Source organism: Marmota flaviventris, chromosome 18 (genome assembly GCF_047511675.1).
Source record: "Marmota flaviventris isolate mMarFla1 chromosome 18, mMarFla1.hap1, whole genome shotgun sequence".
NCBI classification, from domain to species: Eukaryota; Metazoa; Chordata; class Mammalia; order Rodentia; family Sciuridae; genus Marmota; species Marmota flaviventris.
Genome location: NC_092515.1, coordinates 15,477,393 through 15,504,976, shown reverse-complemented (window position 1 = coordinate 15,504,976; position 27,584 = coordinate 15,477,393). Strand labels below are relative to the sequence as shown.

Here is a 27,584-nt window from a genome sequence, read left to right as displayed (position 1 = left end):
ACCTTTTTTGAATATAGAGATTTTTATATTAAATTTGAGAAGGACATACATTTTTGGTTCTTTTTATTTTACTGTTAAAGGTAAAATAATTTAGAAATTTACATTTATTGTTAATTTATGCATTAGGCCTCTAGCAAATTGTGATTATGTCTAATACTTTATTGAATACAGGAACTTGAATTTTATTTCATCCACTGCTCAGCAAACCTAAATTGTTGTGGTTACTCCTAATACAAAGAAAGATTTGCCTGCAGCAATAGAATTCTTCAAGAATGTGTAGATACTCTGCTTTAGTCTGCTACCAGTTATTAGCCTCTTGACTATATCACAGCTTTCCTATAAGGTGCTCTTCTCTTCTGCTTTATGAAAATGTTTTTTAAGTTTCATAATACATGGGTTTGTAGTTTCAGGAATTAGTAACATTCGGGGATGTGGCCATAGACTTCTCTCAGCAGGAGTGGGAATACCTGGACCCTCTTCAGAGGGACTTGTACAGGGATGTGATGTTGGAGAACTATAGGAACCTGGTCTTTCTAGGTAAGTTTATTTGCTTGAAGTAATTTAAAATGTGAACTATGATATGTTAACACAATGATTTTCAAATCTCCCTAAGTTCTGCCAGAATGACAATGACACTGCAATTAAGCACCATCATTTTCTCCATCCTTCAATGACATTCACATCTTCCTATGACATTTATAATAGCCTACTTTCTTTAATATACAAGGGGCCAGGATAAAATTCTGCATATTTATTTAATTAATAACCATGATTTCCACGTTTATTCCAAAAATTTCTATAGATGTGCTCTTTCATCCTCTGGTCCATCTGCAAGGACAATATTTAGATGAAGATTTCCTGATTTTTTCTTTATATGAAAAGAACCTCTAACTTATACAGTAGTGGATAAGATGAATAGTATTCGTTAAAACTGAAGAATCATGGCCAGGTATGGGTGTTGCATACCTGTAATCCCAGTGACTTGGGAGGCTGAGGCAGGAGGACTGCAATTTCAAGGCCTGCCTCAGCAATTGACAAGTCCCTAAGCAATTTAGTGAGACCTTGTCTCCTGACCCTCTCAAAATTAACTCACAAAAAACTAAAGTCCACATTTCATTTCCTGTAACCAATTTTTATGATTTATTGTTGAAAGTTTCAGTCCATGAACTTTGCACTTAATTATTGAATGAAGATTTTGTAAGTCAATCTGGATGTTTCTTGTTATCCTCTTATAGGAATGAAATACTTAAAATTAGTGTTTATTATGTACCAAGCACTTTTCTGGAAAAAAATGAATAAAATGATTCAATCATAAAACAACTACATTGTAGTAGTAGTATTATACCCAGTTTCTTGCCAACATTGGGGAATAGTGAGTTGAAACAACCTGGCCAAATCATAAGATTGATAAGAGGAAGAATTTGTGCCCCAGACCTCTGACTCCAGAGACTTTTGCATTGTTGAACTTTCTCATAAGAGAGAAAAGCTGGCTGGGCACAAACCTGTAACTGCAGCAGCTTGGGAGGTTGAGGCAGGGGGATTGCAAGATTGAGGCTAGCCTCAGCAACCTAGTGAGGCCCTATCTCAAAATAAAAAAAGAAAAGGTCTGGATGTAGCTCAGTGGTAAAGTGCCACTGGATTCAATCCCCAGTACCAAAAAAATTAAAAAGGAGGGGGGGGGGCGGAGAGATGAAAAAGAAACAGAGAGAACATGAGAGAGAGAGATGGAGAGGGAAGGAGAGAAAGACAGACAACTCCTGGCTGGGCACAGTGGTGCATGCCACCTATATTCCGTTATTTGGGAGGCTAAGGCAAGAGGATTTTCTGAGCCCATGAGCTCAAGGCCAGCCAGGAAAAAAACAACAGGACCCTGAAGACAAAAGAGACAGAGCCTGTGTGAGTTTAAATTAAAATAAGGTTTCACCATACCTGCTTCATTTCTTAAATCATTGCACCCCTCTTTTATCTGAAGTCTTTATCACTAACATTTAATCTTTAGTTCATTGCAAATTTAACTAAAGCTCCAGGGTTTCTGTGACTTTGTTTTTATTTTTAATCCATGTGACGTTTCTTTTCTTGTAAGCAGGGCATTCTACTTCTAAGCCAGATGTGGTTGACTTATTGGAGCAAGGAAAAGAGCCCTGGATGTTTCTAAAGGAAGAAACACAAAGACAATACACAGGTATGGGAAAGGGGGAACAGTCAGGGCTGGTAACAACCTGTTTGGTTAGGGAGTCTACAACCTGGTTGTGTTGTAGACTCATGGAACATAGGTCTGTGTCCTGAGAGGAAATAAAGATCTTGGTGTGAGCCAGGGAAGGAACTTCAGCTTTTCCCCATTTATCAATCACCATATTTTTCTTATCTTTCAAACCCATTTTCAATGATGGGGCTCTTTTCCTGGGTTCAGTATTTTAACTATATTTTGGAGTCTACTTTTCAGTTCCCCTTTTGCATACACACAAACACATGTATCAATGCAATGATAGTAAATAAAACTTACAAGGCCCTTGCTTCCAAGAAATTGACATTGCATTAGAGTGAATAGATATGGAAATAAACGGACAACCACATCCTTTTCATCTCTCTCTCTCTCTCTCTCTCTCTTTTTCCTAACCATTTGTTGGAAGGAGAGCAGAGGTGGGGCCATTTAGATAAGGTGACTGACTGGGGATGATTCCTCTTAGGTGGTGGTATTTGAGAAGAGATATTATCTAGAGAAGAATATTCCAAGCTGAAGGAAGAGTTCAGAAGCCTCAGGGGTTTTCTGGGGCAAATCAGGAAAAGTAGATAGAGGGTAAGAGGGAGAGCTATGTGAATTAAAGCAGCATCAGATAGACCAAAATAGAGATCCTGAGAGTGACAAGAAATAAAGTCACACTGTTAGGAGAATCAGATCAGATGAGGAATTGTTGATTTTGAATTATTAGTGATAAGAATGCTTAGAACCAATAATATAATTAGTTTTTCATTTTCATTTTAAGCCATTTTTTTTTAAATATCAAATGAAGACAGAAAACTAATGTGTAGCTTAATGGGTTATAGATGTTAAACAACCATGTCACTATACTCAGGAGTTAAAACTTTAAAAAAATTTTTTTTTGTATTAAAATGCTCCACACATCTCTTTTTTTATTTTTATGTGGTGCTGAGGATCAAACCTAGTGCCTCATGCATGGTAGGCAAGTTCTCTGCCACTGAGTTATAGCCCCAGCCCGAGTTAAAACTTTTTAGAAACTATTTTAATACAATCTCAGAGTTACAAAAAGGTGATGATAATAGCACACAAGATTCTCTATACCCTTCAAAGAATATACATATGTGTGAATATGTGTTGTGTTTGTGTGCCAAGGATTGAACCCAGGGACACTTAACCACTGAGCTATATCCCTAGTCCTTTTCATTTTTTATTTTGAAATGGTTTCAAAATGTTGCTTAGGGCCTTGCTAAATTGCTGAGGCTCACTTTGAACTTGAGATCCTCCTGCCTCAGCCTCTGGATTCACTGGGATTATAGGCATGTGCCATCATGCCAGTCTGGAGATAAACTTTTGTAGTCAATTTTAGATGCTCCAAACATCTCCATCCAATCTCAATCTTCTCTCTCCTGCTAGGTGCAACCAGTATTGCTGTTTTTTTTCCACTTGTTTCTTTGAATGCTTAGAACCAATAATGTAATTAGTCCTAGGGATGGAACCCAGGGCTTCATTCATGCTTGGCAAGTACTTCCACTGAGCTATCCTCCTAGCCCCACTATTGTAATTTTAATAGTGATAAGCCTCTTCCTGTTTTTCTTCCTCCAGTTTTTTATATGTCATTTAAGTCTTCTTTAATCTCTAAATTTCCTTTTCATCTTTCTCTCTCTCTCTCTCTCTCTTTTGTTCCTAACCATTTGTTTGCTCAAGAAACAATATCCCAGCTGGGTGCAGTTAGTACATGCCTATAATCCCAGTGGCTCTGAAGCTGAAGCAGAAGAATCCAAGGTTCAAAGCCAGCCTCAATCAGCAACTTAGTGAGGCTCTAAACAACTCAGTGAGACCCTGTCTCTAAATAAAATATAAAAAAGGTCTGGGGATGTGGCTCAGTGTATAAGCACCCCTGGGTTCAATCACTGGTAACAAAACAAAAAATGAAGCTTAATCAGATTGAGATTCAATTGTATTCTTCCCATTGTACCACATCACAAAACAATGATAGTTCATTGCATTGGCAATGCTAATATGATAGTTTAGGTAAATGGAACTTTGTGCCCCAGGTAGTGCTAAGAATGTGCCATTTTGTCTCTTTTTTTTTTTTTTTAACCAATAAATAATCTGCAGTGTGATACTGTGGGCACTGTATTTCCCCACAAGTATTCCCTAGTAATGACTGAAGCAGTTAAGATGGTAGTGACTTTTCTGTCATTTCATTCTACATTCATTGTCACTCTTTTTCTTATTTTTTTTACTGTCATTCTTTTATGAAGAACTCTTGGTTTTTATTTTATTTTTAATTATTACAGACTTTCAAATTTTATTTATTATTTTAAAATATTTTTTATTTTGAAATAATTTTAAATTTATGTAAGTATTACAGAGAAGATATAGTTACTGTTTACCCTTCACTCAGCTTTCCCAATTATTAATAGCTTGTATAATCATAATACATTTATCAAAACAAAGCATGTACTTGTATTCCTAGCTACTGTGGAGGCCGAGGGAGGAGGGTAGCTTGGACTCCATGCTCAGTGAGGCTTCCTCTGGGGGGGGGGGGGAAACACCTAAGCAATTAACATTTATACAATACTACTGATACTAGTAAATGGTAGGCTTTATTCACATTTCATCAGTGTTTTCACTGATTTCTTTTTCTGATTTAGGACTTGATCCAAAATACTATTTAGTCACTATCATATTAGCATGTTTCTCAGTCTTTTTCCAATCTATTCCAGTTTCATGGACTTTCTGTCTTTCATGTCCTTGGCACTTTCTGAGAGGATAGTTACTAGGAGGCAGAATATTCCTCAATTTGGTTTGGTCTAATAACTTTCTTATAAGTAAATTGTATTTTTGGTAATAATCCCATAGAAAAGAATGGTGTGTCCTTCTCAGTACATTATGTCAGTGGGGTGCTATGTGTGTTATTACTGGTGCTCTTAAAATTGATCGTGGTAAATGGAGGTCTGTTGGGTTTCTCTGTAGCAAAATTATTACATTTCCCTTTAAAACTGATAAATATCTTGGGGGAGGTTCTCTGAAACAATATGAATATCCTATTTCATTTCCAATCCACTGACTTTCAGCAGCCATCAGTGTATTTTGCTTGCACCAGTTTTTACTTCAGTGTTTGCCTAATGGTAGTTTTTGTATTTTCCTTTTTATAAGTTTATTAATTGGAATTCTTCTATGAGGAAGAACTCTTTCTTCTCTCTTTTCACTTATTTATTCCACTGTTTATATTGGTGTAGACTCATTGATGTGTATTTATTCCATGGGTTATAATCCAGTACTTTGACTATTTTTATTCAGCTCAGACCTTTGGGAGCTCTTCTTTCAGGTAGGCTCCAGTGCTCTTTCAACATGTACCAGCCTTTGGTGAGAATGTCTTACTCTTTGGCACTATGGTTGTTATTCTAGGATCATATTTTTCTGCCCCAGCCCTAGAATCAATGACTTCTCCAAGGATCCCAGGTTCCTTTTATTGGAAACTGGTATTTAGAAATCCAGATCGAGACACGAGGTGTGCTTACTGCTCCTGGGACCTTTTAGCTACTAGGTTCTCTTTAGCTGACACAGCTGGGTAGTGTGTTACTATGTATGGTGATGTGGCTAAGTGTTTCTGAGTATTTTCCTGTTGTTTGAAAGCTGCAACACCAAAGCAAGCTTTCTATGAAGTTCAAGCTCCAAATCACATGTGTGAACGTTCTTAGTTTGAAACACATTAAAGGCAGTTGAATTTCTTACCACCAAAAATGTTTTTTTTTTAGTTCATCATGTTCATATTGTATATATACGAAAGGAATGGCCCCACTGGCATAAAATCTAATCCTTTATCCAACTGCAATGAAAATAATAAAAAACTAGTCAAGCTTTTCCCGTGTTTAAATTAGGGCAAAAAGATAAGCAATACAATATTTTACCCTCCAATTTAAACTGTAAGACTAACAAAAGTAAGGTGATTGAAAAATAAGGATAGTTAAAAAAAACTTTAAATACATGTTTATATTTTATTAATTTTTAATAAAATTTCAGGTTACAATGATAAATTAAAACATTGCAATGTCTATAATACATAATTATATACCTCTATAAAATATGTCCTAATCAGTTACTGATATATTTGGAAGCAACTGATTTTTGTCTGAAGATATCTTATTGTTACATCTTTGTTATTATGGTAATTGTTACAATTTTGAGTTGGACTTACTTGTTCTTAACTTTTTCTCCTTTTGTAATGTTTGAGGAAATATGCCAGAAAACCATGGGAGCTTTGAGTTTCCGTTTTCACTTTTCTTCTTTCCTTAGATATATTTACATTTACTTTATAAGTTATTTTTCTACTTCTTTAACTGCATCAAATATAATTGGATATAAACATACTATCATTAGGTTTAAAATCATTTCTATGTGAAAAGTTAGAAAGCATCTTCTTATATCCTGATTGGCTTTTTCCTTCTTCAGCTTTTTATTTTGAAAATTATTAAGCCAAGTGAGAATATTTAAAAATATACATAATTAATTATCCTTCACATAGACTTAACTTTGGTTATTAATAGTTTGCCTTACTTTTCTTTCTGTATATGCAACTTTCTTCTTGGCCCACTTGATAGTAAGTACTAGTTATCATTGAGTTTTACCTCTTCATTATGTCCATCTCTTAAGAATAAAGGCATTCTTCTACATAACCACAATAATGTTATGATAGTAATTAAGTCTTACCTACTGTAGAATCCATATTTAAATTTTCGAAATGCCACTTATAAAATTTGTTTAGGGGGCTGGAGTTGTGGCTCAGAGGTACAGCACTTGCCTCACATGTGTGAGGCACTTGGTTCAGTCCTCAGCACCACGTAAATATAAAATAAATATATTAAAAAATTGTTTAGGGCCAGGCACAGTGGTGTACACGTCTAATCCCAGAAGCTTGGGAGGCTGAGGCAGGAGGATTATAAGTTCAAAGCTAGACTCAGCAATTTAGTGAGGCACTAAGCAACTCAGAAAGATCCTGTCTCTAATAAAATACAAAAAAGGGATGGGGATGTTGCTCAGTGGTTCATTGCCCCTGGGTTCAATTCCCAGTACCAAAAAAAAAAAAAAAAAAAAAAAGCTTAGGATCCAATCTATGTTCATACATTGCATTTGGGTGTTAGGTTTTGTATCATACTACCATTTTTTTCCCTGTGATTTTGACTTCTTTTAATGTGGTTAGTCCAGTTTTCTTGTGGAATATCTACTTTCTAGGTTTGCCTTTTCCCTTCATGATTAGAATAAGGTCAAACATTTGTGCCATGAATAGTTAAAGGGTGGATATAATTTTCTTTTAATAAACTTTTATTTTTGAACAATTTTAGATTTATGGAAAGTCACAAAGATAATAGAGATTTCTTTATAAGCTGTACCCAGTTTCATCATTGTTAGCATCTTATATCATTTAAGCACATTTGTTAAAACTAAGAAACTGAGGCTGGTATTAACTGAACTCTAGATTCTATTTGGATGTCATCACCTTTTCCACTGATGTCTTCTTTCTGATCATATATCCATTCTGGGGTTACCAAATTGCATATATTTATTTGGTTTTCCAATCTCCTCTGTTTTATAACAGTTTTTTCCCCCAGACTTTCATAGGTATTCTATAAAATATCCCTAAATTCAGGTGTGTTGTTTTTCTTATAATTAGACTGGAGATATAGGTTCTTAGATAGTAACAGAGGTGAAATGCTCTTCTGATCACACTATATCCAGGGTATATGACATCCATGTGACAACACTTGGATATCCTTTATCATTTGCCTAAGGTGTGTCTGCCAAGTTTCTGACTTTTTTAAAAATGTTTTTTTAGTTGTAGATGGACACAATGTCTTTATTTTATTTATTTATTTTTATGTGGTGCTGAGGATCGAACCCAGTGCCTCACAGGTATGAGGCAAGCACTCTACCACTGAGCCTCAACCCCAGGCCCAATGCTATATTCTTTAGAAGCATTTTGCCAGGTGTGGTGATACATACCAAGATCCCAACAACTTGGAAAGCTGAGGCAGGTGTATCATAAGTTCAAGGCTGGCCTGGGCAATTTAGCAAGATTCTGTCTGAAAAATTTAAAAAGTAAAATAAAAAGGGCTGGGAATGTAATTCAGTGATAGTGTCCAATATCGGAGGAAAGAAAAAAATCGAATGTAGAAACAACTCATTAATTCTGGCCCCTCCAGGGTCTAGGTGCACTAGAGTGGGAATTTTGGTCATAGTCGCTCCCGGCTGGGGCAGCAGGCCCCTGTCTCCGTGGCCCATTGATAAAGGGCCGGCTAGCGCCCTCTGCCTGGCGGCACTGTCTGTGGCATTGGGTCATTGTGTCATGATAGTGACGTTGGTGTGCCAGTGTTGTGACAGCATCAGTGAATGCAGCTGTTAAAATGGGCTCCCCCGCTGTCTCTGCTAGCAACCGACCTTCTCTTCCTGGACCCTGAGCAGACACCCGAGAAGACGGCAATGGTGGCCTCCACAGTCTGGACTGCCTTGACCTCGCAGTGGCCCATCAAGGGGATCCTGAAGAACAGTATGTCTGCGACTCCCTCGGTGGTGGCCTCAGCCGAGCAGCCCCATCAGAGTAAAAGAGGAGCTGAGTGAAAAATCCCAGAAGTGGGTGAAATGAATATCCTGGGAACACATCACCCAGCAGAAAAGACTAGGGTTTAATGAAAACAGAGGACCCAGGCACTGCTTCCCATAGCATAAGAGGTGACCCCGAAACCACTGACCAGGACTCCTGATGCCTTAGCTAAGAAATTATCTGCTGCTGAAGCCTCGGAACCAAAGCATTGGATTGGGGAACCAGAAAGCAGTGGAGAGGAGGATAGTGACCTGTCACCTGAAGGACGAAAAAAAAGTGACAATTCGAAAATGAAGAGGAAGCTTCACTACAATGAAGGTCGCAATATTAAATTAGCTACCCCACTAATTTCAAAAGATCCACATGACAATGAAGATGAAGAAATGTTAGAGACTGCAGATGGAGAAAGCATGAATGTTGAAGAATCATATCAGGAATTATTCTGAGTGACCAATGGTTTTTACTTTTGTAAGAACACTGGTTAATTTATATAATATCTTAGAGGTTAAACAACATCTTGGGGGGAAAGAGGAACTAATTTATTTTTATCACTTCTAGATGTGATACCTCTTATGAAAAGTTTGTTGGGTTTTTTTGTTTATTTTTATCAAAAGCTGATTGAAACAAGAAGATATATTGGCTGATATATATTCATACTGAAGGATATTTTAACAATTGTCTTCAACTTGATTTTTGTTTGAGACGGATTGTAAGCATTACTGTTGTATTTTGGGGCCTACTAGCTTATCTTTGAAATTCATGTTGTGTTTATAAGGAAAGGATTGAAAAATTTCTCCTCAGAACTAGCTTTTTTCCCACAAATAAATTATCAGGGCTGGGGTTGTAGCTCAGCGGTAGAGCACTCACCTAGCCCATGCAAGGCCCTGGGTTCGATCCTCACCATCACATTAAAAATAAATAAAGGTATTATGTCCAGCTACAACTAAAAAACAAAGAAAAAAACAAATTATCAGGTTTAATTTTCACTAATGTCTGCTCTAAGTGCTTGTTTTGGTACACTGAGCAGACCAGATCAGTTTTTTTTTTTTCCAATAAATATAATCATAGAGCCAGGATTATGGCTCAGTGGTAGAGTGCTTGCCTAGCATGCGTGAGGCACTGGGTTCCATACCTGGCACCACATTAAAAAATAAACAAAAATAAAAGTATTGTGTCCATCTACAACTAGAAAATATTTAAGATAAATAAATAGATATAATTATAGCTATCAGTGTTTCTTTTACATACCTGTCTTAACCTCCTGCTTTTGTTTTCTGTTCTTTCTACACACAGGCAGACGAATATAAGGATTATATTAAAGGATCACAGCGTTGTTGCAATAATGAAAGTCTCATTTTGGCCATTAGTTCTTATTCTTTTTTTAAAAAAAATATTTTTTAGTTGTAGTTGAACACAATATCTTCATTTATTTATTTATTTATTTATTTTATGTGGTGCTGAGGATTGAACCCAGGGCCTTGTACATGCTAGGCAAGAGCTCTATCACTGAGCCACAACCCCAGCCCCTTGTTAGTTCTTAAGATGAAGAAAACATTTGAGTAGCAGCAATGCTATAGGCAGGAAATAAAATTCAACTGCTCAGTTTCTATACCTCTCTTATTGAGAGTGTGCTAATTAAATTGCTATTGTTAGTTCATTTGAGTTAATTAGACCTTAGAAAACCATTGAGCTTTTTTTACATGATGAGAGAATTATATGTAACCAATGATATGATTGTTTCTGAATGTACAAACAGAATCAAGTCTGAATAGTTTTCATTTAAAAAAATTTAAATAGTCCATGATTTAAGGGAATATGATGATGTATACTATGACACATGTACTTTATTCTTCTAACACAGTAGGAGTTATTCAGATTTTTTTTTTCCTGAAATGAAGTGTAGTTCTTCTGTGTCCTGGTTTAGTGTTGGTTTCATTTCTAGTCAATTATTTATCTTAATTTTTTGTTAGTACCATTATACAAACAGACTTTTAAAATAGTTTCTGTATATTATATATATGAAATGCTTTTATTGAACAGCTTATCTTTTACTTGCAGGTTTATGGAAATATGAATATGTCAAAATAAGTAAAAAGTGGGAGCTGGGGTTATGGCTCAGTGGTGAAGTGCTTGCCTAGCATGTGTGAGACACTGGGCTCAATTTTCAGCATAGCATATAAATAAATGAATAAAATAACATCAACTAAAAATATATATATATAAAATTTAAGTGGGAGAAGGGCTGCTGGGTGTGTAGCTCAGTGGCTGAGCACCTGCCTAGCATGTGTGAGGCACTGGTTTGATCCTGAGCACCACATAAAAACAAATAAAATAAAAGCATTCTGTCCATCTACAACTAAAAAGTAAAAATTTAAAAAAGTGGGAGGATTCTTGGCTGTTTAAAAATATAAACTACATTTTATAGGGTACAATATCTAATATTACTTGGAGTTCTATAAGAAAAATTGTTTCTTATTTGTTTTTATCAGTGTGGACTGGTATTTATATTTCAAGTTATAGTTAAATATTACATTATTTCTTTTGTTGCCCATATTTTTCCAGCTTTGAATATTGGTAGTCCTTTGCAGTTGGTTCCTATGTCCATTTCAAACCGCCATTCTTTGAATTTTGAGGGGAACTTCTTTCCTAGTACTATTTCAGATTTATCTTATTTTCTTCCTTCCCTGGTCCTTTTACTAGAGAATTGTATTTGGAAATCAAGATCTGGGTTCTGTTATGCTCATAGCTTCTATGACGTCCTAGAGACCTACCAAAGAAAAACGTGTATGCATACTCAGTGATACATACTTACACATAGGTTTTTCTCTCTGCCCATCTATTTGCATATTAAGCTAAATTTGAGTTCATATTGATGTCTTCAACTCTCATCCAGTACCACAGGGTACATATCTAACTTTTTTTTTTTTTTTTAGTTGTAGTTGGACACAATCTCTTTATTTTTATGTGGTGCTGAGGATTGAACCCTGTGCCTCACACATGCAAGGCAGGCACTGTACCACTGAGCTGCAGCCCCAGCCCCCCCCTTCTTTAATAATGAGAAAACTGGCTTCCCCCACCCACCATTCATTTATTTACTTGTTCAGCCCCAGTGTACATTTTAGAACTGTTAACCCATACCTCAGTGAGAAACAAATGAACTCTATTTTCTCTTTCTAATGTATTTTAATTTTACAATTTCTTTTGTCTATAGCCTTATAATATTCAGTCAAAACATCATTTTCCAAGGTTCATAATTATTATCATATTACAGGACACTGTTTATTTAGTATACTTATCACAAGCATTCTTTAATTTCCAATTTTATTTTGTCTAGTCTTTATAATGTTGATTTTAGCATAATTTTTTGTGGTCGGGCTATATACTCTTGTATGATTTTGATCCTTTGAAATACAATGAGACTTTATAGCCAAGTATATGTCAATTTTTTAAAAATATTTATTTTTTTAGTTTTAGGTGGACACAATATCTTTATTTCATTTTTATGTGGGGCCGAGAATCGAACCCAGTGCCTCACGCATGCTAGGCAAGCACGCTACTACTTGAGCCACATCCCTAGCCCAATGGTCAGTTTTTATAAGCAGTTATAGTATAAGTGGAAAGTAATTGGATTTTGTAATATTTGGATTATACTGATGAAGTTCTAGATCATTGTTGATCAAATGTTCTTCTCAGACTTTGGATTGTATTGATGATTTGGTTTCTTTATTTCATGCCATTTTACTAGATGAATATAAAATTAATAACCCTGATTAAGAAATCCTCTATGTGTGTTAAAGTTCATTAGAAAATAGAGGTACGTATGGAGCTGGGGTTGTGGTTCAATGGTGGAGCACTTGCCCAGCATGTGTGAGGCACTAGGTTCGATCCTCAGCACCACATAAAAAAATATAAAATAAAAGTATTGTGTCCAACTACAACTAAAAAATATTTTTTTAAAAAAGAAAGAAAATATTTTAAAAAGAAAAAAGAAGTAAAATATTTTTATGATGGTTTATTTTTATGATGGTTTATGTATAAAAATACAGAACGCTTCATGAATTTGAGTCATCCTTGCGCAGGGGCCATGATCATCTTTTATGTATCTTTCCAATTTTAGTATATGTGTTGCCTAAGTGAGCACAAGTAAAATAATTTTAAAAAATTAAAATCTCAAATCCCTACCACTTGTAATACCTTAGTACATAGACACATAGATATTCTTGTTTTTCTTTTGACCAAAGTTTCACTGTTTTCTCAACTATTTTATAATCTGTCTTTGTCACTGATTTTTCTATTTTCTCTTTCTAATGTATTTTAATTTTACTGCATCTTCAAAACCCAAACTGTCCTTGCATTACCCCTTTTGGCCCAGTTTAGTTTGTTCAAATCAGCATCCCAATGCAAGATTGTTCATTTCACCTGGTTACTGCAGTGACAAAATTCTCCTTAGTCTAACACATTCCCTTTATGACACAGACATTTTGAAGTGACAAAACCACTTATATTTTGACATTTGTTATCTTCTGAATGTATCTGGGTATTGTTGTATGGAATAATTTATGTTTTTCTCTACTCTTTACATTCATGTAAATTGGGAAGTATTTTTATTCTTAGGGGAATTCACATTAAAGTATTTGTTGCTGAGGTACATAATTGGTAATGCATATTCTGTCAAAAGACAAATCAGTGGTACAATCCAGTATATGTTATACTTTATTAGGATAACAATTGGGTTCCTCCATTGATGTTATCTTTTTCCTGTGATTAATGAAGTCTCCCTGATTTTGTTGGGTGTAACAGTAGAATTCAGTTCTGTCGCCGCTATTCTCACTCTTTATACTTATCTTTTTTTTTTTCTACTTTGTATTTTTTGGTACCAGGGATTGAACTCAGGCACTTAACCACTGAGCCACATTCCCAGCTCATTCTTTCTTTCTTTTTTTAATATTTATTTATTTTTTGTTGTAGTTGGACACAATACCTTTATTTTACTCATTTATTTTTATGTGGTACTGAGGATTGAACCCAGGGCCTCGCACGTGCTAGGCCAGCGCTCTACTGCTGAGCCACAACCCCAGCCTCTCATTCTTTATTTTTGAGACAGGGTTTCACTGTGTTGCTTAGGGCCTCGTAGACTGGCTTTGAACTTGTGATCCTCCTGCTTCAGGCTCCTGAGTCTCTGGGATTTCAGGTGTGGACTATCAAACCCAACTTATACTTATCTTAATAAGCTTGGGAATTGCCAGGTGGTTTTTTAAAAAGCCCTATTATGTCTGCAGATCTTTTTTATTGTGGTAGTAGGGATTGAATGCCAGGCCTTGTATATGCTAGGCAAGTGTTCCACCACTGAGGTGCATCCCCAGCCCTCCATTTTTTAAAAAAAATATTTCTTTAGTTGTTGATAGATCTTTTATTTTTATTTATTTATACACAGTGCTAGGAATTGAACCCAGTACCTCACACATGCCAGGCAAGTATGGTACCACTGAGCCCCAGCCCCAGCCCTGTAGTTTTTTTGTTGAAATGATCAACTGAAGCTATTTGGTTACTTTGATACAAGTATGTTGGAGGGAAGGAAAATATATATGATTTTTCTATTATTGACTTGATGTATTGGACTTGATGTATTGAAAATGTTTTCTGGGGCTGGGGCTGTGGCTCAGTGGCAGAGCGCTTGCTTAGCATTCGTGAGGCACTGGGTTTGATCTTCAGCACCACATAAAAATAAACAAATAAAATAAAGGCATTCAAAAAAATTACAAAAAATTTTTTTTAATAATGTTTTCTGTTTTCCAAAAATAATTATGGATTTATCCATTTTTCATTTGCTTAATGTGTTTAATACCACATAATCAGTATACTCAGCTCAATATCCAGACACATGTTTTTTAAAAAAGCCATAAATCTTTTAATTTTCATTACCTTTTAGCCTAAGATTCCAAGATTTATCTTGTATCTTACTTGGTTCCATTCTTGAAATCAAACATTTCTTGAAGAATTTTCTGATATTAGTGGAGACTAGTCAGAGAAACAGATATTAGTGTTTTTAAGAAGATAATTCAAAGATACAAGGATATTATCCTATTTTAGTGGAGGATGTTTAAAGATAAAGATTTTTATACTAGTGGGGAATATGGAAAGACAATCATGTAAAGGATCAGGGTGTTGAATATTGCTAGACTTTTTTACCTTTTCCTATGAAAATTTGTTAAAGCTTTTTGTCTTTTATTTTTTTCCTTGCAGTACTGGACATTGAACCCAGGTGTGCTCTACTGAGCTACATCCACAGCCCTTTTTGAGATAGGGTCTTGCTAAATAAATTGCCCAGACTGACCTTGAATTTGTAATCCTACTGCCTCAGCCTCCCAAGCAGCTGGGGTTACAGGTGTGCATCACTGCACTAGGCTGCTTTTGAACTTCTTATAGGGTCAGTTTTGATCAAATACTTTTCTAGAAGATTATTAATATCACCTGTATTTTCAAATTTACTTGCATACTAATATGTTTGTGAGCAATTTTATAAGTCTTCTTTTTGTGGGAGGAGAGTTAGAAATTGAACCCAAAGGGGCTGGGATTATGGCTCACAATAGAGTGCTCGCCTAGCATGTGTGAAGCTATGGGTTTCATCCTCAGCCCCACATAAAAAAAAAAAGTAACGATATTGTGTCCAATTATAACTAAAAAAAAAATTAAAAAAAAAAAAGAATTGAACCCAAAGCTCAGCATATGCTAAGAATATACCATACCATGGAACTACTTGCCTTGCCCCATAACTCACTCACTCTTTCTTTCTCTCTCTCTCTCTTTCTTTCTGTTTTTAGGCTTATTCTTTACACGTAGACATTATTGAGATGTCAATGTTAATCAAAATTTTAAGTGTAATTTAAAAATTTTTTCCCTCTCTCCTTTTTCACTATGTTTAGATTGCAGTTATTTTTCTTTTAAAGGTTATTTTTTTATTTGAATTGGTTTTATTCTTTTCCAGAATTCATTACATACTGATTTATCTCTATTCCTTCTACTTTTGTTTAGTTTACTTTGTTGGTTTTTCTAGATTTTTTTCATCAATTGTTTATTTAATTATGTTGAGGTAACAGCTTTTTCTCTAAGCATTGTAGTTGATTAATGTACTTTTTGAATTGGTTTTCTTTTTACCTGTCTGTATTTCTCTCGTTTCAGTATTTCAGTAGTATAACAAAGAATCTGACTTTTTTTTGTAACTTTATTTTATTTATTTATTTTTATGTGTTTCTGAGGATTGAACCTAGTGCCTCACATGAGAGGCAAGCACTCCACCACTGATTACAGCCTCAGCCCCAAGAATCTGACTCTTTGATTTTTGAATGCTGATAACTTTCAAGACCTGTTCCTCTTTTTTTTAACCCCTTTTTCTTTTTTATGGATCATCTGATTAAAAACCTAGGTGCTCTCTTCTTTGATTCCAGGAGGCAGTTCCAAACCATGCAAGCCCCCTCTCACCTGTAGGAGCTCCATACCCTCAGCATCAATAAAAACTCCATACCAGTCTCAATTATTTTTCAACTTCTTGGAAACTACCTTGCCCTCTCTAGAAAACCTCATTATGCATGTAGTAAACCTTTTCACATATTCTTGGTGTATGCATGTGGCATCTTCAGTCTTGACAACCAAGTTACATTTTTTTTTTTTTTTTGTGAGCATCCATCCTGCTTCTCTGATGTCCATGGTACTTACCAACGTAGCATTTAGTTAGAAAATATTTTTAGATTGAGTGCTCCTCTTTGTTTTTTGATATTGCTGATATTCAGGTTTTTTTTTTTTTTTTTTTTTTTTTTTTAGGTTAGGAAATGTTTGTTTCTCTTGTTTTTACACAGTTGAATCACTGAAAACTCCTTATTGCCTTTGACCGTACTCTTTTTATTCTGTATGGATTTTGCTCAGTCTTTCCTGCATCTAATCTGGATTGCCATCCTTCAGTGTATATTTAATATATCCTTTTTTAATGCAGTTCTAGGCATCTGGTACCCTAGAACTTTCCTCTATATTATTATTTATTCTTGCCAGCATTTACAAATGGAAAGAATGCCTTATAATTTTCATCTAAGTATATGTCTGAATTGTCTGATGAAAATTATCAGAATGTTTATCTGGGAAGTACAGAATGGCCAATCTGGACAGTAAGAGAAGGGACATGAGGACGCAGGTAAGGATATGAAACAACACAGATTTAGCATATATAGAGTGGATGTGGCACAATACAACTTAGTTGAAGTAAGTATAATAAGTTATTTAACACTTTGGATATGCCAGGACCTGGTAATTAAGTGATAAAACAATGAGGGATAGTGTCTGCTCTTTAGGAAGTTTAGGGAAGTGTAAATAAGGAGAATACAAATCAGAAAATGATATAATAATTGAAAACAAAGAGACATACTTAGAGTTAGCAGGTACAGCCTTTCTAAAAAAAGAACATTTATCCTTGGACCTAAAGAATGAGAAAAATCCAATCTACAAAGTGTCAAGGAATCTTGGAAGATTAAACCATCCATAGAAAGCATTAATAATGAGGAAATTTGTACTGTTTTCTAAGTGACAAAAAGAGGGAATGTGGTAGAATATAGGGAACAAACAGGTTGCTGTTTTGACACATGGCCTCATAGGTATCAGGAGTCCTGCTGACCTGCTTGGAAAGGGAGGGATTTGATTTTTTTTTCATTTATGTTCTTTTTTTATTTTTTAAAAATTTTAAAATTTGTTTTAATTAGTTATATATGACAGTAGAATGAATTTATGCACTTTATATATCATACATAGATGAGATATAATTTCTCACATTTAGAAAATGTGTAGAATCAATGTGTAGAAAATGTGTAGAATCACATTGGTCATGCAGTCACATATATACATAAAGTAATAATCTCAGTTTCATTCTACTATTTTTCTTATCCCCACTTCCCTTCCCCTTTCCTCCCTTCACTTCCCTCTACCTAATCTAAGGTAACACTCTTCTTCTCTAGTGTCCCCCACCTTATTGTGAATTAACATCTACATATTAGAGAAAACAATTGGCCTGTGGCTTTTTAGGATTGGCTTATTTCACTTAGCATGATATTCTCCAGCTCTGTCCATTTATTGGCAAATGCCATAATTTCATTCTTCTTTAAAGCTGAGTAATATCCATTGAATATATACCACATTTTCTTTATCCATTCATCCATTCAAGGACACCTAGGTTGGTTCCATAGTTAAGCTATTGTGAATTGAGCTGCTATAACCATTGACATGGCTGCATTACTGTAGTATGTTAAGTCCTTTGGGTATACACTAAGGAGTGGGATAGCTGGGTCAAATGGTGGTTCCATTCCAGGTTTTATGAGGAATCTCCATACTGCTTTCCATAGTAGTTGTATTAATTTGTACTCCCACCAGCAATGTATGAGTGTACCTTTTTATAAATAAAGATGCTGAAGTTTTTCTCTTCTCACCAACATTTATTGTTGCCTGTGTTCTTGATGATTGCCATTCTGACTGGAGATGAAATCTTAGTGTAGTTTTGATTTGCATTTCTCTAATTGCTAGAGATGTTGAACACTTTTTCATATATTTGTTGATCAATTGTATTTCTTCTGTGAAGTATCTGTTCCCTTCCTTAGCCCATTTATTGATTGAGTTGTTTGGTTTTTTGTTAAGTCTTTTGAGTTCTTTATATATCCTAGAGATCAATGCTTTATCAGAGGTGCATATGGTAAAGATTTTCTCCTAATCTGTAGGCTCTCTCCTCACATTATTGTTTCCTTGCGGAGAAGCTGCTTTTTAATTTGAATTCATCCCATTTATTGATCCTTGATTTTACTTCTTGTGCTTTTGGGGTCTTGTTAAGGAATTCATATTCTAGGCCGACATGATAAAGATTTGGGCCTACTTTTTCTTCTATTAAGCTCGGGGTCTCTGTTCTAGTGCTTAGGTCTTTAATCTACTTTGAGTTGATTTTTGTGCAGGGTGAGAAATAAAGGTTTAATTTCATTTTGCTACATATGAATTTCCAGGGGTTTTTTTTGAGAGAGAGTGAGAGAGAAAGAATTTTTTAATATTAGTTTTCCATGGACACAATATCTTTATTTTATTTGTATGTGGTACTGAGGATCGAACCCAGTTCCCCGCGCATGCCAGGCGAGTGTGTTATCGCTTGAGCCACATCCCCAGCCCCTGAATTTCCAGTTTTGCCAGCACCATTTGTTGAATAGGCTGTCTTTTCTCCAGCAAATGTTTTTGGCACTTTTGTCTAGTATGAGATAACCACATTTATGTGGGTTTGTCTCTGTGTCCCCTGTTCTGTACCATTGGTCTACAAGTCTATTTTGGTGTCAATACCATGCTGTTTTGGGTACTATAGCTGTGTAGTATAGTTTAAGGTCTGGTATTGTGATGCCTGCTGCTTCACTTTTCTTGCTAAAGATTGCTTTGGCTATTCTTGGCTCTTATTTTTTCAAATATTTCTATGAAGAATGTCATTGGGATTTTAATAGGAATTGCATTAAATCTGTATAATGCTTTTGGTAGTATGATCATTTTGACAGTATTAATTCTGCCTTTCTCCAGGAGATGGGAGATCTTTCCATCTTCTGAGGTTTTCTTCAATGTTCTATAGTTTTCATTGTAGAGGTCTTTCACCTCTTTTGTTAGATTCATTTCCAGGTATTTTATTTTATTTGAGGCTACTGTGTGAATTTTATTCTAAGAATAAAAGAAATCACTAAAGAAACTTAAAAGGATGGGGCTGGGGATGTGGCTCAAGCGGTAGCGTGCTCTCCTGGCATGCATGTGGCCTGGATTCGATCCTCAGCACCACATACAAACAAAGATTTTGGGTCCGCCGATAACTAGAAAATAAATATTAAAAAAAATTTCTCTCTCTCTCTCTCTCTCTCTCTCTCTCAAAAAAAAAATTAAAAAACTTAAAAGGATGAATTCTTAAATATTGAATCTAAATTAATGATAGATTCTAAATAAAGATGCTGAAGTTTTTCCTCTTCTGAATTATAATTCATTTGGTCTCTAATAGTGCCAAGATAGCAGGTTTATAACAAGTCTGTCACAAATTCTGACCCACACCCTAACATTACCTGTTTCCTTGATCAGTAACTTCATTATCTGATATTCAGTCCCATACATCTCTGAATTCTTTTTGGCCTTCTTCACACTTCATTGATTGTGTTTTTAGATTTTTTTGTAAGCCATTCACTTACTAGGAATGTTGCTTATTTCTTTTATGCATGTTTTATGTCATCTGATACAGAAATACAAATATTTTTTGTTTTCTTATTTCAGATTGGGGTTTACAATGCGAGATAATCAGCTATCTAGAAATGCCCACTTATGAGAAAGATGTATCTTCTACACAACATCAGAGCATATATAGCAGAGAGAAACTCTATGAATGTAAGAAATGCCGGAAAAAATTTAGGAGTAGCTGCCAATTAATTCTACATCATAGGTTTCATGTTGAGAGACCCTATGAATGCAAAGAGTGTGGGAAGAACTTCCGCAGCAGCTATCAACTTATTCTCCATCAAAGATTTCATACTGGTGAGAAACCTTATGAATGTGTATACTGTGAGAAAAACTTTAAAAGTGGTTATCAACTTACTGTACATCAGAGATTTCATACTGGTGAGAAAACATACGAATGTAGGGAATGTGGGAAGGCTTTTATTTATTCCTCACACATTGCCCAACACGAGAGAATTCACACCGGTGGAAAGCCTTATGAGTGTCAGCAATGCGGGAAGGCCTTTAGTCAAGGTGGACACCTAAAAATTCATCAGAGAATTCATACTGGTGAAAAACCCTATAAATGTAAGGAATGTGGGAAGGCTTTTAGTAGGTGCTCAAATCTTGTTGAACATAGACAAATTCATACTAACAAGAAACCATATGTGTGTGAGAAATGTGGAAAGGCTTTTAGAAGAAGTCATCAGCTTATTGTACATCAGAGTGTTCATACTGGCAAAAAGCCGTATGAGTGTAAAGAATGTGGGAAGGGCTATACCACTGCCTCATACCTTGTTCTACATCAGAGAATTCATAAAGGTGGGAAACTATATGAATGCAAGGAGTGTAAAAAGACTTTTACCTTGTATAGGAATCTTACTCGACATCAGAATATTCACACTGGTGAGAAACTGTTTGAATGTGGGCAATGTGGAAAGGCCTATACTACTGGCTCAAAACTTTTTCAACATCAGAAAACTCATACTGGTGAGAAACCTTATGAATGTAAGGAGTGTGGGAAGGCCTTTAGCTTGTATGGATACCTTAATCAACATCAGAAAATTCATGTTGGTATGAAACGCTTTGAATGTAAGGAGTGTAAGAAAACCTTTACCTTATATAGAAATCTTACCCGGCATCAGAATATTCATTCTGGGAAGAAACTTTTTGTTTGTCAGGAGTGTGGGAGGGCCTACAGTACTCGCTCAAACCTTGTGCAACATCAGAAAACCCACACTGGTGAGAAGCCCTATGAATGTAAGGAATGTGGAAAGACCTTCAGCTTGCATGGATATCTTAATCAACATCAGAAAATCCATACTGGTGTGAAACCCTATGAGTGTAAGATATGCAGGAAAACCTTTACTTTCTGTAGAAATCTTACTCTACATCAGAGTGTTCATACTGACGAGAAGCCTTTTGAATGTAAAGAATGTGGAAAGACCTTTAGACGTAGTTCACACCTTACTGCACATCAGAGTATTCATGCTGATAAAAAGCCCTATGAATGTAAAGAATGTGGAAAAGCTTTTAAAATGTGTGGGTACCTTACACAACATCAGAAAATTCACACTGGTAGAAAACCTTATGAATGTAAGAAGTGTGGTAAGGCCTTTAGTCGTTCTTCAAACCTTGTTCAACATGAGAGAATTCATACCGGTGAGAAACCCTATGTGTGCCAACAGTGTGGGAATACCTTTAGATACGGTTCAGCCCTTAAATCACATCAAGGAATTCATACAGGTGTGAAAGTCAAAGAATAGGCACGGACAAATCACTTTGGTAAGAAATGATTAAATATTAGTTTTATAGGTATGTATTTAGCAAATGAGACTTCATAATATAGTTCTTGACACATTAGAAAGCTTTCAGTATCAGTTCTGTTTTAATGAAATATCTGATTCTTGGCAAATTTAAAACAAAATAGAATTCCCAATTTCTTCATGTCTATATGCCTTCAACGTCCATGGCATGGAATTTTATACTAAAGGGAGCCTTCTCTACTGGACATTAATGGTTGTTACAAATTACCCCAAATTTTAATGTCTTAACACAATAATAAATATTTCTCACAGGTTTTATGGGCCAGAAATTCAGGAGCATTGAGGTTTTCATGAGATGAATCATCTGAAGGCTTGACTGTGGGTCAGGCTTCTGTTCCCCAGGAGTCACACTGGTTACTTTCTTACATTCTATATGGTTTGGATATGGTTTGAAGTAAGTGTCCCCCAAAGGCTTATGTGTTAGAAGCCTGGTCTCCAGTTTGCTAGTGCTACCTTAAAGAGGTAGGGCCCAGTGGGGGGTCCTTATGTCAGTTGAAGGTGTCCTCTCAGAAGTGGCTGTGAAACTCCAGGGACTATATAACCTTAGCTGCTCCTGGGCTTCTTGCTTGGCAGTGTGATGTGATCTCTTCTTTTTCCTACGTGTACCACCATTCTAAGGATTTGGCCATGAGAGCCTCACAAGAGCTAAGCCAATGCCAGTGCAATGCCTTGAACCACCAAAACTATGAGGTAAATAAACCTCTTTTCTTTATAAAGCTAACTTGCCTCAGGTATTTCATTATAGTAATGAAAAACTGACTAATCTATTTGAACAGTGAGAGTGCTAGGAAAAAGCCATCCTCATCTTTGAGGAAATTCTGGACTGAGAATGATGCTGTAAAATGAATAAGAATTGGGGAGCTTCTTGAGCAAATTATGCAAATGTAAATTATTGTATACAGAGTGCCAAGTCCTGGTCCATCATTGTTGGATGGCATTCTTTTTAAATTCCTTAATTTTAAATGGACATAATACCTTTATTTTTATGCAGTGCTGAGGATGGAACCCAGTGCCTCACATGCTAGGCAAGTGCTCTACCACTGAGTCACAACTGCAACCCCCTGGTCCACTTCTGTTTAGTTGTTCTTTAGCTTATCTCAATTATTTTTTTAAAATATTTTTTAGTTGTAGTTGGACACAATACCTTTATTTTATTTATTTATTTTTATGTGGTGGTGAGGATTAAACCCAGCGCCTCGCATGTGCTAGGCAAGCGCTCTACCTGTGAACCACAACCTCAGCCCCTAGCTTATCTCAATTCTTATACTTTCTTTTAAGCAACAAGAACCTAGGTGGCATCTTCAGCATGTCTCTTGGAAGCTTACTTGGCTAAATTACCCAAGTTCATGAGGTATTATTTTCTACTGTTCATGTTATCACATGCAACGAGTTTGCTAGGTTTTCTGCTACTAGTGCATAACATGGTGTGTCACCATGCCTGGCTTGCAGACTTATTTTTAAATCATTACACCTTCCAATACTCAATCATTTATAAACTCTTAAAAATGAGTTGTTGTCTCTAGTAACAGTGTTCGGTTTTCCATAAGTCCTCACTTATTGCCTCCTCATAACTCTCCAGGTTCCTAGTAAAAGTTATCTTTATCTTCAAGACACTTTTAGCTTTCAATAGTATCCCTGACAAGGTACCAAAATCGGATAATATCATGCTAACATTCCAAAGCTCCCTAAAAATTAGTAGCCAAACTGCCAATAAGTATGTATTTTTCTCACAGTTTCTGTGAGTCAGGAATTTGGGAGCAACTAAGTTGGGCAGTTTAGATCCTGTGTCTCCAGAGGTTGCAGTTATCTAAACACTTGACAGAGGCTGGAGAATGTGCTTTCAAAGACAGCTTAGTTATGTGACTGATAAGTTTTCAGGGGCAATTTGTTTCCTCTCCAATGGGGCCTCTCCTTATGCTTCCTTCTTCCTTTTTTTGGTACTGAGGATTGATCCCAGGAGTACTCTACCACTGAGTGACATCCCCAGCCCCCCCCCCCCTTTTTTTTTTGAGACAGGGTCTCACTAAATTGCTTCGGGCCTTGCTAAATTGCTGAGGCTGGCTTTGAACTTGTGATCCTCCTGCCTCAGTCTCTGAGCTGCTGGAATTACAGACATGTCCCACCACACCTAGCTCTCCTTATGGTTCTTAAGTGTACCTGTGACATGACAGTTGGCTATGCTCAGAAATGATCTTTTTAATATTCTTGGTTTGGAAGTCACCTCTGCCGTATTCTGTTTGTAAGCAGCATGACAATAAATCTAGCCTATACTCAAGAGGAATTCAGTTCTACATTTTTTAAATGGTATATATTAATTATACAGAATGGTGAGTTCCATTGTGATATTGGTACATATACATAACATAATTTGATCAGTTTCATTCTTCAGAACCACTCCTTTACCTCCGCTCCTCCCTTTCCTCTCCCCTTATCCCTTTTTACCCACTGGTCTCTTTTCTTCAGTTTCACCTTTAAAAGAGAAGAAGGTCAAAATATTCACAGACATTTTTTGTGTTTGGGGAGTTTATGATACTGGGGAATGAACACAAGGGTGCTCTGCCACTGAGCTACATTCCCAGCCCCTTTAAATTTTTATTTTGAGACAGAGTCTTGCTAAGTAGCTTAGGGCCTCACTAAGTTGCTGAGGCTGGCCTCCAACTTGTGATCCTCCTGCCTCAGCCTCTCAAGTCACTGGGATTACATGGGTGTGCCACCATGCCTGGCTTGCAGACATATTTTTAAATCATTACACCTTCCAGTACTCATTTATAAACTCTTAAAACTTATGAATGAATTTGTTAATGTCACATAGGCAGTAATATCATATAATGCATGCCTTATCAGTGCTATTCTCCCACCTTACCTCCATTTGTCATTGTCAAAATAATTATCATCTACAGACATCATTTATAAAATGCTACTCAAGAACCTACATGATAGCCCTATTATGGGATGAAAGTGGTACACATACCTTGGAAGATTATGTGGGCATATGGTCTTATACTCAGTAAATATGAGTTATTATCAGATTGTATTGCTGATTAATTATTATGTAAAGAGTCTAGTTGTGTAATTAGAACACATTCTCAAAGACTCTCATCCATTAAATTTTACAAAATTTTGGAAATAAAAGTATATGATTTAGAGTGTATAATGATTTGATTAATAGCCAACAATTTATATTCTGTGTTCACCATTTAAGATATAGTAATGGGATAGCAAGGAGTAAATTGTCTTCTTGGAGACCTTTCCTAAATTTGTAATTGTATTTTTATTTGATATATAGAAAATTTGAAAGAAATATTCAGCAACTCATGTTTACATTCATGTTATTTGCTGTATCTGTTTCTTTTAACTTTTTATATCTGATTATTGATGAATTGTTTCTGTAGCATTTGAGAATAAGTTGAAAATATTATGACATTTCACCCTTAAATACATGCACTTTTCCTGATAATCACAATAGAAAAACATTCTTGAAAGCTATTCATCCAGTGATGTTTTTATAGCTATTTATTTTCTAATCAGAATCCACTCTAGGTTAACTTACTGTATTTTAAAAAATTATTCTCTCTTTTCTAAGGTATTACACTCCACTTTTTATGCTTATGATTTTTTTTTTTAAATCTCAAAGTATATCACTCATTCATGATATGTTACCTGTTGTTCGGTCCCTCATTTTCCCTATAATTAGAACTTAGGTCTAGAGAATTAATTAGGTTGAGATTAGGTTTAGGTTTTTAGACAGACTATGAATGATGGTGCATATTGCTGAAAGCACATGGAAGGTTTTTACATGATTATTAATTCTGCATTGTAAAATATTATTTAAGTGGCAACTCTCAATTTTTCATTGAATACAATCCCTTTAGTGCATTAGAAATCAGAAATAAATGAAAATTTATTCATTTATTTTTATTTTATTCATCTCTGTATCTATGACATATCTAAAATGACTGTTAGATACTACACAATAAACGCTGTGGAAAGAAATAGTTAATTTATGCAATTAGCAGAAAGAAAAACTATAATAATTAAGAAAATATTAATAAAACTAAATATAAAGACTAATGATTATGAAATAAAACTATAGTTTTGGGGTGGGGGGGTGTAGCTCAGGGCAAAATCCTGGGTTCAATTATGAGTACTGCATACACATACACAAACATACACACAAAACTATAGCTTTTTATTCAAATCCCACTACCTCCTCTTCCTGTGGAATATGAACTAAATAAGTAGATATAATCAGGAAAAGGCTTGAAGAAATGAAGGAAATTTTTAAGTTAAAAGTTAACAAAAATATTTAGGAATATTTAATATATATTTTTTAATATTTGTTAGTTGTGTAGTTGGACCACAATGTCTTTATTTATTTATTTTTATATGGTGTTGGGGATCGAACCCAGGGCCTTGCCTGTGCTAGGTGAGCACTCTACCACTGAGTCACAACCCCAGCCCCCTTTAATATATTTTTGAGGAATTATATTTGTAAAATAATGTAGTTTAACAAACATAACCATGGATATTGTAGGAAATATGAATTTTAAAAAGACAATTGAGCTAGGCACAGCGGCACACACCTGTAATCCTAGCTGCTAGGGAGCCTGAGACAGGAGGATTGTGAATTCAAAGCCAGCCTCAGCAATGGTGAGGCACTAAGCAACTCTGTGAGACCCTGTCTCAAAATAAAACACAAAATAGGGCTGGGGAAGAGGCTCAGTGGTTGAGTACGCTGAGTTCAATTTCTGGCAATCTCCCTCCCCACACAAAAAAAGACAATTGAAAATAAGATCTTTGTTATGGAAATGCGTAAATGCATAGTCTGACCATTCCTCAGCTAAAACATCAGGAAGGATATAATTTCTTTTCTTTTCTTTTTTTTTTTTAGAGAGAGAGAGAGAGAGAATTATATTTATTTTTTAGTTTTCGGCGGACACAACATCTTTGTTTTTTTTTTTTTGTATGTGGTGCTGAGGATCGAACCCAGGCCGCACTCATGCTAGGCGAGCGCGCTACCGCTTGAGCCACATCCCCAGCCCAGGATATAATTTCTAATAACACTTTTCATTCTTTGTTATATGTTTAATAGAATTTTTGTCATAAACTATTGATAGTTGGGGCTGGGGATGTGGTTCAAGCGGTAGCGCGCTCGCCTGGGATGTGTGCGGCCCGGGTTCGATCCTCAGCACCACATACAAACAAAGATGTTGTGTCCGCCGAAAACTAAAAAATAAATATTAAAAATTAAAAAAAAAAAAAACTATTGATAGTTGCTCCTAAAAAAATCAAGTTTCATGAATTTCACTCATTAAGGTAAAAAGGACATTATATCATCAAACTCCAAGGTTCTTTTAAAACAACTATGTAGTAAAAAGTTATTTTTTGGAAAAGTCAATTCAAAATTTTCCTGGTTCAATATATTCTTGATAAATTAACGGAAAAATGCAATGATATTCTCTTTTTTTTCCTTCAAATTTTCTGAGCTTTATATACAGTTTTTTTAAAATAGGATGAATTTTCATATGTACATGATACTATTGATTATTATTTTTTAAATATTTTTTTGTTGTCAATGGACCTTTATTTTATTTATGTATATGTGGTGCTGAGAATCAAACCCAATACCTCACACATGCTAGGCAAGCATTCTACCACTGAGCCACAATCCCAGCCCGACACTATTGATTATTAAAAAACAACAACA

The 27,584-nt window shown here is 35.5% G+C and overlaps 1 protein-coding gene, 1 non-coding gene and 1 pseudogene across 3 annotated transcripts in view; 2 read left to right on the top strand and 1 right to left on the bottom strand.

The window, feature by feature from the left end:
- LOC114097367 (zinc finger protein 573) overlaps window positions 1–22,579 on the top strand; it is a 39,868-nt gene extending 17,289 nt beyond the window's left edge. Inside the window, exons 4-6 of one of the 2 annotated variants that reach the window (XM_027941258.2) lie at window positions 405–537; window positions 2,087–2,182; window positions 20,112–22,579. In XM_027941258.2, the coding sequence (XP_027797059.2) occupies window positions 405–537; window positions 2,087–2,182; window positions 20,112–21,817 (1,935 nt within the window). In that variant the 3' untranslated portion in view covers window positions 21,818–22,579. Of the gene's footprint in view, window positions 1–404; window positions 538–2,083; window positions 2,183–20,111 lie in introns of both variants that reach the window. The other variant, XM_071605128.1, reaches the window with a different exon arrangement.
- On the top strand, window positions 8,594–10,159 carry LOC114097498 (protein phosphatase inhibitor 2 pseudogene; annotated as a pseudogene).
- On the bottom strand, window positions 12,841–12,945 carry LOC114097558 (U6 spliceosomal RNA). Its single transcript, XR_003583601.1, has one exon. It is a non-coding gene; the product is annotated as a U6 spliceosomal RNA (small nuclear RNA).
- Window positions 22,580–27,584: the final 5,005 nt, after the last annotated feature.